We start from the raw sequence: 18,937 nt of genomic DNA, 5'->3' as shown, positions 1-18,937 counted from the left end.
TATCAACAACAGCATCAAAGAAGTGGGTGTAAGGAAAATGGTATTAAGCTGGGGAAATGATATCAAATCTGTAATGCAGGTTCACAAGAACAACAAAAAAAGGAGAAATGATAAAAAAAAAAAAGGTTAATATATGGGGCGCCTGGGTGGCGCAGTCGGTTCAGCGGCCGACTTCAGCCAGGTCACGATCTCGCGAGATCTCGCGTGATCTCGCGTGAGTTCGAGCCCCGTGTCGGGCTCTGGGCCGATGGCTCGGAGCCTGGAGCCTGTTTCCGATTCTGTGTCTCCCTCTCTCTCTGCCCCTCCCCCGTTCATGCTCGGTCTCTCTCTGTCCCCAAAATAAATAAACGTTGGGAAAAAAAAAAAAATTAAAAATAAATAAATAAATAAATAAAAGGTTAATATATCAAAAACTGTAAACATATACTTTCTCTCCTCTCAGCTTCTCAAGAACACATTAAATTATCTAAAATAGTAATTAGAACAACGTATTTTGGGGGTTCATAACATACACAGATGTAATAAGTATAACAATACCACCACCAAAAGGAAGACCAAAGAATGAATTTTATACGAATAATGTTTCTGAATCTCAGTGAAATTAAGTTAGTATAAACCCAACGGTTTGTGGTAAAGTAAGGTATATATGATATGGTCTACGGCAACCACTAAGGAAATAACTTTTTTAAATGTAGTGAAAAAGTCATGGAAGGAATTAAAACGGTACACTGGAAAATCTTCACTAATGCAAAAGAAAGCATTAAGGAGGAAAAAGGGAACCAAAAAGACATGAGACGTGTACAAAGCAAAGTGGTGGAGTCAGATCCAATTACATCAATAATATTAAATGTGAATGGATTAAACAGTGTAATCCAATGACAGAGGTTATTAGACTGGATGGAAAAAAAAAAAAAAAAACAAGACCCAGCTCTATGCTGAAGGAGACACACCTTCATATTCAAAGATACAAATGGACTAAAAGTAAAAGGACGGGGAAAATATCTATCATACAAGCAGCAGTCGTAACAAAGCCAGAATGACTATGCTAATATCAGGCAAAACAGACTTTAAAATAAAAAGCATTACTAGGGATTCAGAGGGACATTTTTTAGTGATCAACCAAGGGTTGTTGATGAAAACAAGGGTTGATCATAAGGGTCAATCAACCAAGAAGATAAAACAACCCAACAACAGACCCCCAAAATTCAGGAACCCTCCCCAAAAAAAAGACTTGACAAAAATGAAGGGAGGAAACAACCGAATAATTATAATTGAAGGCTTCATTACTTCACTTCAGTAATGAACGGAGCAAACACACAACAAGATGTGTAAGGCACAGAAACTGTGAACAGCGCCACAAACCAACGAGCCCTAATGGTGATCTAGCAAACACTTGACACAAAAACTAAATCACGTTCTTTTCAAGTGCTTATTGCCCAGGATAGGTGACATGTTAGGACGCCACACACGTCTCAACTGAATCATACCAAAGATCTTTTCTGATCATAATGAAACTAAGCTAGAAATCGATATCAGAAGGAAAACTGGATAATTTACAACTATGTGAAAATGAACAACCGGTGTGTCAAAGATGAAATCACAAGAGAAATTAGAAAATACTTAAAAGAAGAATGAAAACAAAAACACTGCATTTGAGAACGTGTGGATTCAGTGACAGCAGTACCCAAAGGGAAATGCACAGCTCTAAATGCCCTTTAAAAAAAGACCTCAAGTCCATAACCTAAACTTCCACCTAAGACCCTGGGTAAAAGGTGCAAATGAAACCTAAAGCCAGCAGAAAGAAGTAAATAATGAAGATTATGGTGGAAATAAATGAAGTAGAGAATACATAAGCAATTTGAGAAAAATCAACAAAACGAAATTTGGTTCTTTGAAAAGATCAACAAAATAGATACGTTTCTCACGAGTTGACCTAATTAAAAAGAGAAGATTCAGGGTGCCTGGATGGCTCAGTCAGTTGAGCATCCAGCTCTTGATTTTGGCTCAGGTCATGACCTCAAGGCTCGTGGGAACAAGCCCCACATCACGCTCTATGCTGACAGCCTGCTTGGGATTCTCTTTCTCTCTCCCTCTCTCTCTGCCCCTCCCCACTTGCACTCACTCATTCTCTGTCTCAAAATAAATAAACTTTAAAAAAATAAAAAGAGAAGACTCAAATTACTAAAATCAGAAATGAAAACGGGAACACTACTACCAACCTTACGGAAATTAAATGGATTATAAAGGAGGGCTATGAGTAACTGTATGCCAATAAATATGATAAAAGACCTGAAATGGACAAATTCCTAGAAATAAATAAAAGAGTGAAGCTGATTCAAGAAGAAATAGCCTGAACCAACCTATAACAAGTGAAGGCACTTCATTCATAGCCAAAAAATGATCCATGAAGAAAAACCCAGGACTACATGCTTCAGTAATGAATTCTACCAAAACATTTAAAGAGGAATTAATGCCAGTTTTTCACAAATTCCTGTAAAAAATAGAAGAGGAGGGGCCATTTCCCAACTCATTATATGAGGGCAGTATTACCCTGATACCAAAACCAGACCGAGGCATCAGAAGAAAATAAAACTTCAGAGCAATAGCTTTTGTGAATATGGATGCAAAAATCACTCAAAAATACTTCTGAAAATCAATTAACGTAATACACCATAGTGATAGGTTAAGAAACAAAAGCCATGTGATCATCTCAAATGCAGAAAAAGCATTTGACAAAATCCCACACTGTTGCAAAATAAAAACTACTAAACAAACTAGGAACAGAAGGACACTTTCTCAGTCTGGGAAAAGGCATCTATGAAAACCCACAGCTGGCCTCATACTCAATGGTGAAAGCCTTGATGCTTTCCCCCTAAAATGAGGAACAAGACAAAAATTTTCACTATCACCACTTCTATTCATCACTGTGATGGAGGCTCTAGGCAAGGCAATTAAGCAAGAATGAATAGAATAAAAGGCATTCAGATTGGAAAAAAAGGAAAACTGTTTAGATCTCATGACCTTTTATATAGAAAAGCCTAAGGAATTCTCAAAAAAAAAAAAAAAACCAGTAGAACTGATAAGTAAGTTCAGCATATTTGCAGAATGTGAGTTCATTTTGCAAAAAATCAGTTGTATTTCTATACACTTCAACAAATAATCCAAAAATGAAGGTTAAAAAAAACAATTCCAGTTAAATAACACCAAAAAGAAAAATAATATCTAGAAATCAATTTAATAGAAGTGGAAAACTTACAACCTGAAAATTACAAAACACTGTTGAGAGAAAGTAAACAAGACCTTAATGGAAAGATATCTCATGTTCATGGACTGGATGCCTTAATATTTTTTAAATGACAATACTCCCCAAATTGATCTACAGGACTCCGCATGATCCCTATCAGAATACCACTGGATTCCTTTGTAGAAATGGACAAGCTGATCTTAAAATTCATATGGAAACTCACAGGACCCAGGAAAACCAAAATATCTTGAAAAAGAAGAACACAGTGGAGGACTCAGCCTTCCCAATTTCAAAACTTAACTACAAAGCAAGAGTAATCAAGACAGTGAGATAGGAACATGAGGGTAGACGTAGAGATCAATGGAATAAAATCGACAGTCCAGAAATACACCCATATGGTCAGCTGATTTCTGGCAAAGATGCTAAGGCCATTCGGTGGGGGAAAGAATACAATTAAGTACAGCAGAAATAAAGGAATAAACAGGAGTTCCATTTCGTACATGCAGCGTTTGGCATCTTGGTGAAACCCAAGAATGGCAATGTCCAGAAGACAGTTCTCTATACAGGTTTTGAACTCAGAGGATTCAGGCTGGCAATGCCAATTTAAATGTCATCATACAATCAGGTGGAAATGGAGGCCATCAATATTTTTCCACATTGTTACAGAGTCTTTGTTCCAAAATCTTCCCACAGCCCTTTCCCTCAAAGGCAGGGTTCCTAACCCCGATGTGGGATGGTCTCCTCCCTTCTTCCCACTCCTGACCACTCTCCTCCTAGACCACTTGTAGAGAGTGGTCTACACTCTGCACAAGGCCCTTCCTCCCCAAAAGGCCATTAATTCCTAGCTTGAAGTAGATTATGAACTTCAAAGGGGATTCCAGGTTTTCATCTCACTAGAAAGGTCTCCTTGAAGAAACTTCCTGAAAACGTGGAACTTAGATACCTTACCACGAAATTACCCATTTTGCCTTCCTTTCTCACATTTTCCTTAAGCAGACACAGCCCTCTTTCAGTGCTTCAAAGCAGGCAAAATGGGGTCAGTTTTTGCTACTGGCACATGCTAGAAATCATCATAATCGACATACCAGAATTCCTACCCGATCTAAATTCAAAGCATTAAGTTAAACCACATGCTGGCACTTTACCAAAATGGTCCCCCAAGCCCTTAGATTACCAAGGTGGAGAGTAAGATAACATATCTGAAAAAAAAACACCTCACATTTATAGCGCTATGATATCGCCAGTAAAGCTTAACTGCCAGTCGTGATTTCTTTAATATCTATTTCCATTAACCAATATTAAATGATGAAACAGAAGCTCAGAGAGGAAATAAACATGGTTATGGGTCAATCATTTTTAGTTGGTATTCAGGTTTTACAAACAAGACAAGACATTGCGGGCAGTGATTTTAGCAGGTGCCTGGTACATGACAGATGCACAATAAAAATGCATTTCTTTCCTGAACATTCTCATTCAGCTAGTTTTTGGATGGCTTATGTGTTAGGAATCATGGTGAGTATTTCCTCATATTCTTTCATTTTCCCTCTGTCTTCTCAACAACTTGAGAAGTAGGTGCTCCTCTCTCCACTTAACAGCTAAAACATTGCCTCTCAGAGAGCTTACATCATTAGTTCCAGGCCACCTCGCTAGAAAGTGGTCCATCTGAGGCTGGATTTCGTGCCCTGTGAGTCCAAACCCAGAGGTCCTCGCCATCCTCCGCACAGTCATTCTTCGTGACCTTTTCCCCATTCATGTTCCGTCGCCAAACTACGCACACCCGTGGCTCTCATCCTGTCTTACAACTTCCTTTTATCCTCAGCAGAATCCGAAACGTAACAGTAGACCTCCTGAATCGTAATCGCATCTCCGCTGCGTTCTCTGGACTGCCTCCACATTCTGTAGTCCTCCTTTCTCCACCTCTTCTCACCCTTGCCTCTACTGCACAATGGTACCCGGATGAAGTGTGCTTGAAGATTAGGTAAAGATTAAGCTCCTGGATGACTTAAGGGCCCAGGTCAAGTCACCAAGTTTACTCAACCCCATGCTAGCAGGTCCGTTAATGGTTCTTGGTGTCTCCATATGCCAGGAATGTGTGTGTGTGTGTGTGTGTGTGTGTGTGTGTAAATTGTCTCTCATCCTCATGACCACTCTTTTCCAAATTAGAAAACCAGAGCTCAGAGCTCTTTCCCCTGATCTTAGAGCCGGGAGGTGACAGAATCAGCTCACACCCAGAGCCATCTGATGGTACACAGTATGCTTTTTGCTCTGTAGCAGAAACCCTCAAAATCTGCCCACAAACCAAGGACTAGATTATCACAGACTTTGCACCAACCCACAGCAAAATAGGAACAGGACAACTTTATAAGTGTAGGGGTACAGTCCAGGTCAGTATAAAGACACATTGTTGGCAAGAACCGTCTTTTATGCTGAGATTATGTCCTTTCTGCCTTTTTGGCGTTAAGGTCTCTTTTCTTTCTGAAATGATCATGAAAATAAGTGGTAATTCTTTTCGGTGGTTTCATGGTAATGCTCTTCCTGTTTCTCCCGAAACACTTCTATGTATGTTATTACCTCTTTTCTCCTCTGAAGAGTTATGTATAAGATCTTAGGTATTACTGCCACCCCTCTTTGTGAATAAGCAGACAGATCAAAGAGAAAGATCGTTCCTCCATATCTTCCTATTGGGTTGATGATCAGTCTTCTCTCTTTAAAAGGTATTCCTGCCTTTAAACTGTTTTTCTGTTCTCAAGAACAACAGGTGTTTGCTGTGTCCTTTTCCCAGCCCTCCCCACCCACTGTGATATAACACCCACCCACTGTAACATAACACCCATCCACTTTAATATAACGCCCATCCACTGTAATGTAACACCCGTTGACTGTAATATACCACCCACCCACTGTAATAAGAAGCATGCAGTGCCTGTAACAGGCAGACCCCCACTTGCAAGTGGTTTCCCTGCAGGCGTCCTTTCATCAGTCACTCGTTCGGATGGAGAACACATTTTGCCGCAAAACAGTATACATGGCGATTATGTTTTCAAGGTCCCTCCTAAATGTTTGGTTAACATGCACAAAGCTGAGGCACAGCCTGGTGTACAAAGTGCAGCCTCGAGGGCTCCGTTCCGAGCAGGCGAAAGAGAATACAGACACGAAAGTCCTTCCACCACTCCCTGAGCACGGGGCTGGCTTCAGACAAAGAATGTGAGGAAGGCAGGTGCACCACCCTCCCACCACCTCCCTCTCTGCCTGCAGACCCTCCCCTCGCCCTTCCCTCTGCACTTACTCCCCAAGTATTCTAGGCTTTAGATCTCTCTTCCTCAAAGCTTCCATTTCCTCCATAAAACCGTGTCAGGGAAGCAAGAAGACACAGCCTAGTGAACAAAGATTAATAGGCAAAGGACTTTGAATGAACGACTGCAGATTTTTCACAGCCTGGAAGGGAGTGAACAAAAGAATTGTAGGAGCCAATGTGCCTAGGCCGTTCCTATTTTTTCCTCCAGCTTTGCCCTGACTGCTCTCCTGAGACATTGCAGTCACTCCCAACACCCAGGTGCCCCGTCCCCACACACGGTATCGACACTTCTGGTGACACAGTAAATGCTTCCCACTTTTATCTGTGTGCAGTGACTCCCGAAAAGGGAGTTGGGGACGCTCGGCATCCACTCCCGTCCACGCCACTCCACCAAGCAGCTCAACCCACTTGTCACTTTGGCCCGACTACTTCTTTCCTGGTGTGGGGTCCCTCCCAGTGTCCAGACAGGTCTGTCCCCAGCCCACAGCCTGCACTCAGAGCCACCCGCCGGGCGCACTGGGCAGGCGGCTGTCGTCTGTGGCAGCAGGAAACTGCCCCACACTCCAGGCACCAGCAGGAACCGGCTGACCTCTCGGGGCAGGGGCGGGAGGGGGCGGGTGGTGTCCACTCTGGGAATGTGCCCACGGGGGGCTCCGTGCCGACGAAGAAGGAACTTTCTCACACTTGAGACCAAGTCTGCCTAACTGCCTACGTGCCGAACCGTACGAGTCACGCTGATTCATACGAGTCAGTCTCTTTCACAAGGGGCAACGCAGATCACAAAGAGATGTATTAAACAGTCTTCTGAGTTATCACTGCGTGGTGGTTGCTGATCCAGAAAAAGAAAGTTCATCTACTATTCGGTCAGTCGTATAATCTTTCCAGGAAACAAAAGCGATTTAATTCAGTTCAACTGATTTAAAAGCAGAGCCTCAGTTACCCGAGATTTTCTTGTTTCTGATCTCTATCTATTGACTGTTCACATCTGTGTTTATTCGCTCTGAATTGTTTGTTTGATCCTTCCTCCACGGCTGCGAAGCAAGAAGCCCATGACTAAAAAGTCCCCATGAAGGGCTTTCAACTGATTCTTGGACGAGAATCTAAGCCCACAGATTCATGCGTGGAGGGGGGCGGGGGATCATTGAAACAGTTAATAAAGCACCAAAAATATATGTAGAGTTTCTTTCAAGAGGCAGCGTGTCTTTTTTTTAATTATAGGAACATGTTGCTATAACGCATAGAATAACTCTAAGAATTAATGATTAATTAATAATTCCAAGAATAATTCTAAGAATATATCTGTTTAGACTGTTTGGAGCAAATGACTGCCAAATTAGTGGTCCTAGAATCCCAGGAACTTGGAAGAGAAGTGATAGAGTGTGTGTGTGCATGCGTGTGTGTGCACATGTGTGTGACACAGAGAGGAACAGACACACGCATGTGCATGTAAAGCCACAAATCAGCCCTGGCTAAATATGCCGGAGTAGCACCGTGTCACCTGCAATGGATAAGAACCTCTTATTAACATCATTCATGAAATAACACTTCTTCCAGCTATGACGAACGAAAAGGCAAAATGGAAAAAGACTACCCAAAGAATACTGAAGAGGAATTTTCAGGAGTTAATGGCCAGATAGATGCTGCTGTGGAATTAAATGGTGAGTGTTTCCACCAAAAACTTTCTTTGTGGAAACTGTGGCAAGAAATCTGGGCTGTGCGTTCACATGACAGAAAACAGGTTTCCAAATGGGAGTTCTTGTTCTTAATGTCAGTCCCGAGTCCCTTATAAATTTAGCGAACCACGTCGCTAGAAAGAGTATAAAATGTGTGCCACCCAGAATCTCTGTTTGCAAATAGAAAGGTTTAAAAGTACAGCTTCAGTCCATCAGTCGGGTACATCTTAAAGCCCGTCCAGTAAAAACTGCCCTTTTCATCTTGAAAATGTGCATAGTCTTGGCCCTCCCAGGGCCTTTCCCTTTCCCATCACTCAACTCCTGAAATCTATCATGTAGCCAGGAAAGTTGAATTGAACTGAACCAAGTGGAATAAATGCGATTGGATCTGGTGGACCAGTCTACACATTCTTCTTGAGCATATAGCACAGAGCTGGACTCTGTTCAGAAATCCAGAGACCCTTCCTGATACATTCTCTGCTCTTGGGGAGACGCTAACAACAGTCGGAAATGCCCCTCCATCCAACGTAGATAAGATTACTAGAAAGCAAGACAGTCTGTAATTTCGTACTGACTTGTGTGGCCATCTTCACAACAACTGCAGCAGGTGATCTAAGAAAGAAAAGATGAGAACCAACATTCCCAGTTGGAGACTTCAGGGTGGGACTTCAGCTGAGGTTTACAGAATGGCCAGTGGTTCGCTAGGGAGAGACGGGGGAGGGGATTTCCTGGAGGGTATACCCCAGCGGAAGGTGAGGGATGAGCGACAAGTCAGAGGTCCTGTGCTCCAGCTGACAAATCCCCAGTTCGCCTCCAGGACGACCTCCAAATCCTCCATTTATGGATTTCTAGGTCATCTTCAGTAACCACATTTTCAACTTTGTCTCTTCTAGGCTACATTTACTTCTTTTCAGGACCCAAAGCGTACAAGTATGACACAGAGAAGGAAGATGTGGTCAGTGTGCTGAAATCTAGCTCCTGGATTGGCTGCTAGACAGGAAGGTCTCGTGTTTTCTAGGGAACGAACGCGAGCGCAAGCAGCTGGTCCCTGGACGTAAGGACCAAGGCAGAATGTAGGATGGGGGTTCTTCCCGTGGCCTTCAATCCTAAGGGCAATTTCCAGTTCATCAAAAATAATTACGCTTCTACGTTTCTTCACGGTTGTGAATTCATAATTTTAATCAAAATGGGAGATTTCTATAGATGGTCAACTTCACATAAAATCGGAATCAACACAATGCTCTCCTCTGTGAGACACCCACTGCTGTTGTTTCTTACCCAACATACTGAAGCAAATTGAGAAATTTGGGTTTTTATTTCTGAGAAGAAGTCTATTTGTGGATTCCCTGACATGTATTATAATTCTTTTAAAAGGACATGTCATTGCCGTGCAAATTTTACTTCACTACTCTTCACAGTAGTGGCTTTTGCTGCCTTTACATGTGTTGTGACGAGTATAAATTTGTCCCTCTGTGCTTTGAACATCTCACAAACAAAATACCATATAAGTTTTATTTCTCGTTTGTTTGTTTAACTGTGCTCACTGTCTTTGAAGCAGGTCGCAGTGGGCAAGCCCACTCAAATGAAATTTCGGACTAGGCAAGAGAGGGAAACTTTGCAACAGGAAAACTTTTAACAACAGCCAATAAAAATGCTGTATGAGAACCGTCGCTCATTTCTCTCCTCAGTCAGTATCTACTAGCTTCTAGGACACATTCTTTGGCAACAGACTCCACGAACCTAGAGAAAACTCAAAACTGGAGATAGTTCATACGCAGACACAGGAGAAAGGGCAGATATTCAGTCCATTTCCTGCCTCCTGACAATAAAACACCTACAGTGACACTGTCTCTAACCACGCATGTGAGTCTCTTCAGAGTAGTTTTCCATGTAGGGGAGTTGGTCTGTTTAGTTTTTCTTACTTCAAGTTAAACCTTTTCTCTTTCTTACCTGCTCATCAGTACAGAAAAAACCACAGTGGTTTGTCATTCTTGTGATTTTTTTTTTAATCTGACCCTCTAGAATGTAAGGAGTCGAAAGATGAAGTGATCCTAACGTTAGATGATAAATACATTTAGTAGACTTCCCAGGCTGCCCGGGATGGCCACAGTGTCACCCTGTCAGCCGTTACTGTTGTGTCCTTTACTGAATTCCTTCCTAGTGTTGAGAAGGGACAGGGATGGGTGCCTGCGTGGCTCAGTAGGTTGAGCATCTGACTCTCGGTTTCGTCTCAGGTCATGATCTCACAGTTCATGAGTTTGAGCCCCAAGTCGGGCTCTGCGCTGACAGTGTGGAGCCTTCTTGGGATTCTCTCTCTCTCTCTCTCTCTCTCTCTCTCTCTGCCCCTCCCCACCTTGTTCTCACTCACTCTCTCAAAATAAATAAACTTAAGGAAAAAAAGAAGGGCAGGGCCCTCACTGGAGGGTTGACTCAACCCTCCCCTTGGCTTCTGTTACTGAAAGTGACTATTGATGGCCAACCAGATGTCGAATCTTTGACGGTTGAAGACACATTCGAGTATGCGTGCTTTCCAGAAGAAAGTCACTTTTGCAGAAGCAGCTAGCTGAGGAGAACTACTTAATTGCAATGAGCAATGAGGAAAAGCGGTCTGGCGGGTCCTCGAGAGGCTAAAACCAGAGTTTCCATGTAACCGTCCCACCACTTTCCAATGTCTGCCTGCGAGCCAGGAAGACACGTCCACACAAAAATGTGCACAAAACGTGCCCAAAAACCTTCATGGCAGCGTTATTCAGAATAGCCAAAAAGTGCAAATGTGCTCGTAAAATGACGAATGGAGTTTGTTTATTGTGGTAAATCCATACAATGGAATATTATTGGGCAATAAAAAAAAAAAAAAAAAAAAGAGCCACCGCGTGCAACGGCACAGATGGAGCTTGGAAACGGTGCACTGAGAGACCAGATACAAGAGGCCACATATTCTAGGATTCTGTTTATGTGAAATGTTCAAATAAGAAAATCCAGAGGCAGAAGGCTGATGTGCACCTGCCAGGCATCGTGGAGGGGCACTGGAAGGTGATGGCTAAGGGGTGGGGGCTTTCTTTGTGGGGCGATGGAAATGTTGCCCAAGTGATGACGGTGAGGGTTGCACAGCTCTGCGAATATACTACAAGCCATTGGATTGTACGTCTTAAGTGGATAAATTGTATGGTGTGTGAATTACATCTCAATAAATCTGTCATCTTCAAAAATGACAATAAACCAGGAGATCAAGGTGTTGTGACGATCTCTGCGGGCCGAGCGGTCTGGCCAGCTCGGACACGGAGCCCACGGCAATGAAGCTGTGGCCTGAAGACATCTGGAGCTGAGCACGACCAGCCAGATGTCCCCCGGGCGCCCGCTGCTAGCCTAGGGGTGTGCGCATTATAAACCCTTCACTGGAAGCAAAACAGCTTGTGCTTTGAGGTCTGACGGGCTTAAAGCCCCAGATCTGTTATTTTTAGCTGTACGATGTTGGTCGGTTCCTTAATCTCAGTCTCAATTTCTTCCTTTATATATCAGAATAGGGAGAGTTCTTAACCTCCCAGAGATACTTAGAGGCTTAAATATACAAGTCACAATACACAACGCTCTTAGACGGTCTATAATTGTCGTTGTGAGACATCTCAGAGAACGTGTCTGCCTCCTCTGGGATAGCTGAGGATATGACAGCTCTCCAGCACCCTGAGGGTTGATAACCAGTGACCTGAGATTTTCCTTTTCCAAACTGCAAATGAAATCAGTACGCGAGTAATATGCTGACTGTTGTTAACTCCCATCCCCCTGAAATAAATCTTACAAATTATTACTCCTTTGTTGAGTAAGAGAACTTCTGTCTCCTAGATAGAGTTGGACATATTTTGGAAAGACACAACAGTGTCTCTCAAGCACAAAAAACAGTAACCGTGTTTGTGTCAAAACTCCATCGGCATATTTATCGGCTCCCCTGAGACAAGACTTTGTGCAGAAATAATGTATAACATGTATTCGTCACTCGGCTCCAGAGCGAGCGTGACAATGTTTTGTGAAATAGTTTTGAGCCCAGTGTGGCTCGACCGTTCCTCTGAGAAAGGAAGTAGTAAGCAGAACAGTTTTCTTTCTGACGACCCGTGTGCATTGTCCTGCTGACCTCAGTGATCGTCACTTGACGGGTGGCCCAGAAGCTCTTGGAAAGCACCAGAGGGGCTGCTGAAGGACAAGTGGATCCACCCCGGTGGGGAGCTCCCCGACCAGCTCTGCCCTGACTTTCCCGCAGTGAGGACCACGTAGCCTGGAGAGAAATGGAGACCCAGCTCGCTCGTCGTGTCCTCTGTTCTTTTCCAGATGGTCATTCAGAAACGCGTCAGACCCCCCCTTTTACGTAGATGCCGAACTATGCGGTTTCTTTTTTGGGGGGTTCTGTTTGACATATTTTTAAACCATCACCTTCAAGTGCTCTCGTTTATGAATTATCCACGTGTACTCTACTTAATCCTGCTTCTAGTCATTTCCTTCTATGACATTGCAGGGTTTTTTGTGAATATTCATCGCTAAAATTACCCAGTGAAGCGCCGTTTGAGAAGAAATGCATAAAGCTGGTCAATGGCGTGGAGGTTTTGACTCCGTCATGGAGCATAGGAAAGTCAAAGCCACAGGTTTCCTGTATTTGTCCCCTGCAGGCGCCAGTAGAAGGGAGAAGGAATATCCTCTGATCGGGCCATCTGCGGAGCTGTCCTTGGTGCCACCACCCCCAAGGGGCGCACAACGTGACCAGACTAAAGCACATCCCGGTGTACCCCAAATGCCCCAATCCCTGCCCCACTCCCACCACCAGGGGTCCCGTAATCCCAATAAGAGCAGAACTGGGATCTGCTGGTAAATATGCTGTAGCAGGAAGTTCGTGAATGACTCTGGGTTCCAGAAGAGAATTCTTGTAAGGCACATGTCCTGACTCTCTCCTCCACTAACCTTAATCCATCATACTTTCCTTTAATTCGGTGTAGCATTTTAAATGGCGGGGGACAGAAGCAAACTTTCGTTGTACAATGCAGCCTGCTGTCCTGACGAGAGTGTGAGGGGACACCAGAAGAGACAAGGAGGGACGGACCCAAGGAGAAAACATTTGCAAAGACGAGTTGAGAAATGAGCCGTAGAAATTCATTTTCGATCATCTGCAGTGGGAAGGAAAAGGAAAAAAGCATGTCTACGTGAGTAGCCAGAAAACGCCAGCCCGTGAAGCAATGAAAAATAATGAGAGCTTTAGAGGTTGGGTCGTAGACATGTTTACAGCTGCCTCTGCAGAGGATGGAACAGAAGTCCTGCTAGGGCCCGGCCTCCAGAACCCCGGGTGCCCAGTGCTTGCGGGGTGCCCCTTCTCCAAACTCCAGACTTACATCCATGATGTGCTGGAAGTTTCCGGAAGTTGGTAATTTTATCAGCAGTTGCTTTTGAAACATTTCATCTCTTCGCTACACTACTGTGTCATCCCCATAAATACTCACTTCGGCCTGTTCGAGGGACCCAGCTACCCTGCCATCGCCCACCCACCCTCTGTGTTCATGGAGTCCGCGCACAAATATTCACGAAGCACGGACCGTACGTTGACATGACCTAGGCTCAGCGGCTTTGCAGTGAAACTCTTGCGCCCGAGGCACATGGATTCTGATGGGAGAGACATTCCACACTCAAATGAACAAACAGTTGCAGACGTAGTGAAAGACACTGAACATGCTTTGAAGACGGTCAGTAAGGTGGGGGAGAGGCTAATGCGTGTGCCCTGCCGTTTTACGAAAGCATGTCGGGGGAGAGGACTTTCTGAGGTGGGGCCGTTGATGCAGTGATGTGAGGAAAGGGAGGGCCAAGGAAGCAGTAAGTGCGGGGCCTTGAGGCGGGAAGATCAGGGAGGCAGGGAGGGAGAGATGAGGAGAAAGACCGAGATCGGAAAGGAAGGATCCCCTAACTGCGGGAGCCTTGCTGGCCACCAAGGAAGGGAAGCTTGGCACTGACGAGACAACAAGGTTCTGAGCAGGTGCATAAGGTGTTCTCAGTTATGTTCTGGAGAAGCACTGTGGCTGCCGGGTGGCCAACGTGTGTAAGAGCAAGGGGAGGTGGGGACACCAGATGGTGGGTTTCTTCCAGGGTAGAGACGGTGACACGCCAACCAAGGAAGTGGCAGCGAAGGCGCGAAGGTTGGTCCAATGCAGGGAAATTCTCCAGCAGAAGCCGACGGGAATTGCTCCCACCGTGTGCGTGTGCTGGGATTAAGAAAAGGAGGGGAGTAGAGAATGAGTCCGGGTTTGGGGCGACGCGAGCCAGAGAACGGCGGGAAATCGGGAAGATCCGGGGTTGAACCGCAGCTGCGATAGTAAATTAGTCGGGTTTGTCTGCCCCCTGGACGTGCCAGGGTCGAGGCCCAGCTGGGTAGGCAGATGTAGACGCCCGAGTCAAGAAGGAGGTGGGAGCCCCCACACCCACCGACCACCATGGAACTTGGGACAGAAGTGTCTTCTACAGGAGTAGGAAGGCGGGTGAAAATAGTCTCCGGTGTTTTTTAATCGCATCCAGCGCGCAGTCTACTAAGCCACGCTCCCTCCCTTCTTCGGGAACATGGTTTAATTCTCAACCAGAGGCTTGGGTTTTCTTTTTTTCTTCGTTTTATATGTTTCCTGGTACAAACGTCCAAGCACAAATCACAGAAGGAAAACACAAAATCTTGAGGATGGCTCTCCCGGGAGAAAGCTGTTGGTCACCTAAGAACCTGAACTGAACGGAGTAAAAGAACGTTCAAGATTTTTTTTTTTTTTAATCCATCTTGTTCTTACAGTGAAGACACCTGTGTAATCTCACCAAGCCTTAGAGGGAGATGGGCAAGGACTCCACCACGTGCTCCCGTGTTTGCCTGAAAACCACAGTCTCTGTGTCTCTACCACATCTCCCGGTCCCGAAATCACTGTTTGGCTCATTCCGTTTTTCCCCGGAACTTTGGTCCAGCCATCCGGGGTGGGGGGGGGTGTGTATGGCAAGGGCCAGTGTGGCTCGCCAGTGGGCCAGTGCACGGAGCTCCAGGGCGAATCCCAGACTCGAATCCCTTTCACCCCTTGGCTGGTGCCAGAATTGCACTCAACACTGTCGTTTTTCAACATCCCTGCGCACACCTAATCTGCTTTGAGAGCCACAGTAACCCTGACAAGTTGTGGCTTCGTGCTCACACAGGCAAGACCAGGAATGGCCGTGAGCACGTACAGAGAGGAAGATCCATGCCAACGGCCGAGTGAGTGGCACGGACCAAACGCACTACCGGAACCGTCATAAATTAAAAGTGGCAAGAGGGAAGGAAAGAGAAAAGATGGCTTGGATTTGCCTCCCTCCAAAGGAACTGGAAGGTCAATTCTGTTGTTTTCAAAAACGATACTCTAGTGGTTAGGCTTTGCTGACGGGACTTTGACCTTCTCAGAAGAGCTACAGCCACGTTATCAAGCTCTCTCCATCTCTCTGTCTCTCTCCTCCTTTTTCTTTCTTCGTTAAGCGCAAGTTAGTCACAGAACCATCTGGGTAAGTTTCCGCCAGCTCGGATTTGTTTCGAGAGCTTAAAACGCACGTAGGTTATGTGCGTACTAAGGAATGGAAGTTTCACCCGTTGAGAGCAGGTTGAGGACTTGTCGTCCATCATCAGGAGCAGGTGTGGAATTTTGTTGAACGACTGCCTACAGATTGAAATGGCGAAATAGGTTTCTTTGGTTTTTGTTTTTTATCGTAAGTAAAGTGATTTTTCAAATCTTCAACTGACCTTGCTCTATTTCTGGAATAAGCCCCCCTGAGTCATGACGTGTTATCCTCTTTCTATACTGCGGGATTCGATTTGCTGACACTTGTTTAAAATCCTTGCATCTGCGGACGTGAAGGATATCAGCCTCAGATTTTCTTCTCTTGTGTTTGTTTGCTTTTGATATTTGGTTTACGCCGTCTCACGAAATGAGTTGGCAAGTATATCTTCTCCACTGTTACACGAAAGAGTTTGTCTGTGGTAAGTATTTTTTTTTTCTTCAATGTTTACTAGAATTTATTGGTGAAGCCGCCAAGGCCTGGAGTTTTCTTTGTGGGAGGGTTTCAATTACAAATTCAATTTCTTTAATATATCTAAGGCTATTCAAATTTTCCAGTTTCCCTGTGTCCATTTTAGAAAGTACGTGTTTCAAAGAAACTGTCCAGACAAGCCGCCGTCTGACTTCATACGTGGTCAAATGTGCGTAAACGCTCCCCGTGTGCTCAGATACAGGTTTTCAGGGCGTGAACTGTTCTCGGACACCCTGCTCTCCTCAGATGTGTCACTCGCTTCCTCTGTGAGCTCGCATTTCCGTGGGATTATCAGCTTCCCTGGCTAGGGGAAGGGGGAAGGCCCCCATCTGGGTTTCGGGCTCCTTGCTGGGTTTAGAACCTGGGAAGCAATTGAGGCACCTCGGGGCAGGTGCTCCGTGATGGGAGTCCGGGCTCAACTACGCTCGTGTCTCATCCTCGTCAGCCCAGGGTCCCTGAGCGTCGTCTCAGAAACCCAGCCTCAGGCTCTGCAGATCTCTCAGGTCTGCTGATCTGCCTGTACTGTGCATAGGGTCCGTTCCAGAGTGGAGGGACAGAGGAGATTTGTCAGGAGCTGGCCAGGCCGACCATACATCCTGTCAGTGACTTCTCATCTCTGCCGCCATCCAGCATCAACATTTGTCGAGTATCTACGTGACGCAGGATTATGTCCACAAACCAAACGAAAACCGCTATCCTTCGGGAGCCTCCCCCGGACCCGAGGAAGACAGGTGCCCAGTAGACGTAACGAGTGGTTAAACTATGCGGTAGTTAGAAGGTGATGGGAAAAATAATTGAGGAGCGGGGTCAGTCGATTGTGACTGTGGGCTGGGGGCATAGTTTGCAATTTTGAGTCTGGAAAGCAGGAGAGCCCCCCTGAGAAGGTACAAATTAACTAGTATTTTCGTGAGAAAACAAACGAATGTCTTATTTAAAAAATGCATAAAGTATAGTATACTTAACGGTGAAAAATCAGAGAAAAAACAGCTTTCTTCTTAAAACCAACATGATTAAGCCATTCTGATTGGTCCAAGACTTACAGTTATGACGTGAACATAAATTCTTAAGATGTTTCTGAGTAAACAGCCTCTGTTAAAAAAGGGTTTTTTACAAATTAGTGCATTCACCACATTAAAACTTCACTTTTCTTATTTTCTGTGAATTACAGGAATCTGACAATTACATAAGGGCGTATCTACCGCTACAAAAAAGAAAAAAATCCAAACAGGGCCTCTTTAATTTAAAAGACATTATAATCCGACTCCTTAATGCCCTCCAGTGTTAACAGCTTCCAGAAGTTGTGCAGAACTTCCCACTCGCACAACTGAAGGTGCAGCCCCTTTTAGTTCAGACACGAACACGCACAGATCAGAACACACAGGGCTTGTGGCTTCCCTCTCACACTTCAGCCAGGGGTCAAGAAGGAACACAGAGACACAAAAACGCACTGGTTTAGATCTCGGGCTCTGGTCCTTCCCCGCGCGCACAACACTCTGAACTGATTCGAGCTCACAAGCTGATGAACGGACAGCCGAAAAAGACTCATCCACCGGAGTCTATGTTGTTTCTCACCCAACAGAGAATTCGCCTCCACCGTCTCGTTCACCACATGGTTATGCTATAACCCAAATTCCCGGTCACCGGTGCAACGAACTGAAGATAAATTCTTGACCTGGGGCAAATCAGAAAGAAAAACAAAACACAAGACCAGGAGGGAGGGAAAGAGAGGAAAAAACCAGAGAATAAGAGAGTCAGCAAAGCTAAGAGCTCTGTCGTCCCTCGGAACTCTCGCTGGAAGCCAGACAGGGTGTGGCCAGTTCAGCCACCGGGACCCAAGGACTCAGGACAGTGTCCTCGCCCTTCTCGGTGGAGCCGCCAATATTGCTAAAGTAGGATTTCCTGAAATTAGGTTAAAAACCATGGCTCTTAAACAGACATAAAATGAAGATGTGTCAAAGAATTTGGAGATTTGGGAGAATGTGTGTATATACGCAATTAGTGCTGATGGGATTGTGCTAATAAATGCAAAACTGGTTAATATCCTATAGCTCAGTAAAATACGAATGTTGCATCTTAGCGTTTTTTCTCTGTGGTACAATATGCCTCTGCCTTCCCGTGGACAGGATTGTTTGTGTTACTGGGGTGCCTTGTGGCTCAGTCAGTTAAGCGTCCGACTTCGGCTCAGGTCATGATCTCGCGGTCTATGGGTTCAAGCCCCGCGTCGGGCTCTCTGCTGACAGCTCAGAACCTGCAGCCTGCTTCAGATTCTGTGTCTCCCTCTGTCTCTGCCCCTCCCCTGCTTATTCACTCCCTGTCTCTCTCTCTCAAAAATAAGCATTAAAAATTTTTCTCCAAAGGTAAGTGTTGTTGTTTTTTTTTTTAAATTTTTTTTCAACGTTTTTTATTTATTTTTGGGACAGAGAGAGACAGAGCATGAACGGGGGAGGGACAGAGAGAGAGGGAGACACAGAATCGGAAGCAGGCTCCAGGCTCTGAGCCATCAGCCCAGAGCCCGACGCGGGGCTCGAACTCCCGGACCGCGAGATCCTGACCTGGCTGAAGTCGGACGCTTAACTGACTGCGCCACCCAGGCGCCCCAAAAGGTAAGTGTTTAAAAAAAGATTGTTTGTGGGGCGCCTGGGTGGTGCAGTCGGTTAAGCGTCCGACTTCAGCCAG

The 18,937-nt window shown here is 45.1% G+C and overlaps 1 protein-coding gene across 1 annotated transcript in view; it reads left to right on the top strand.

The window, feature by feature from the left end:
- The window catches only part of MMP20 (matrix metallopeptidase 20), a 50,926-nt gene extending 41,720 nt beyond the window's left edge, over positions 1 to 9,206 (top strand). Inside the window, exons 9-10 of the mRNA XM_040460787.1 lie at positions 8,094 to 8,197; positions 9,106 to 9,206. Of these exons, the coding sequence (XP_040316721.1) occupies positions 8,094 to 8,197; positions 9,106 to 9,206 (205 nt within the window). The remainder of the gene's footprint in view (positions 1 to 8,093; positions 8,198 to 9,105) is intronic.
- The last annotated feature ends 9,731 nt before the right edge of the window (positions 9,207 to 18,937 follow it).

The sequence above is a fragment of the Herpailurus yagouaroundi genome, unplaced genomic scaffold (assembly GCF_014898765.1).
Source record: "Herpailurus yagouaroundi ecotype Mexico unplaced genomic scaffold, PumYag 251, whole genome shotgun sequence".
Lineage (NCBI taxonomy): Eukaryota > Metazoa > Chordata > Mammalia > Carnivora > Felidae > Herpailurus > Herpailurus yagouaroundi.
The sequence above is the reverse complement of the archived record's forward strand: the minus strand, read 5'-3'. Positions and strand labels throughout refer to the sequence as shown.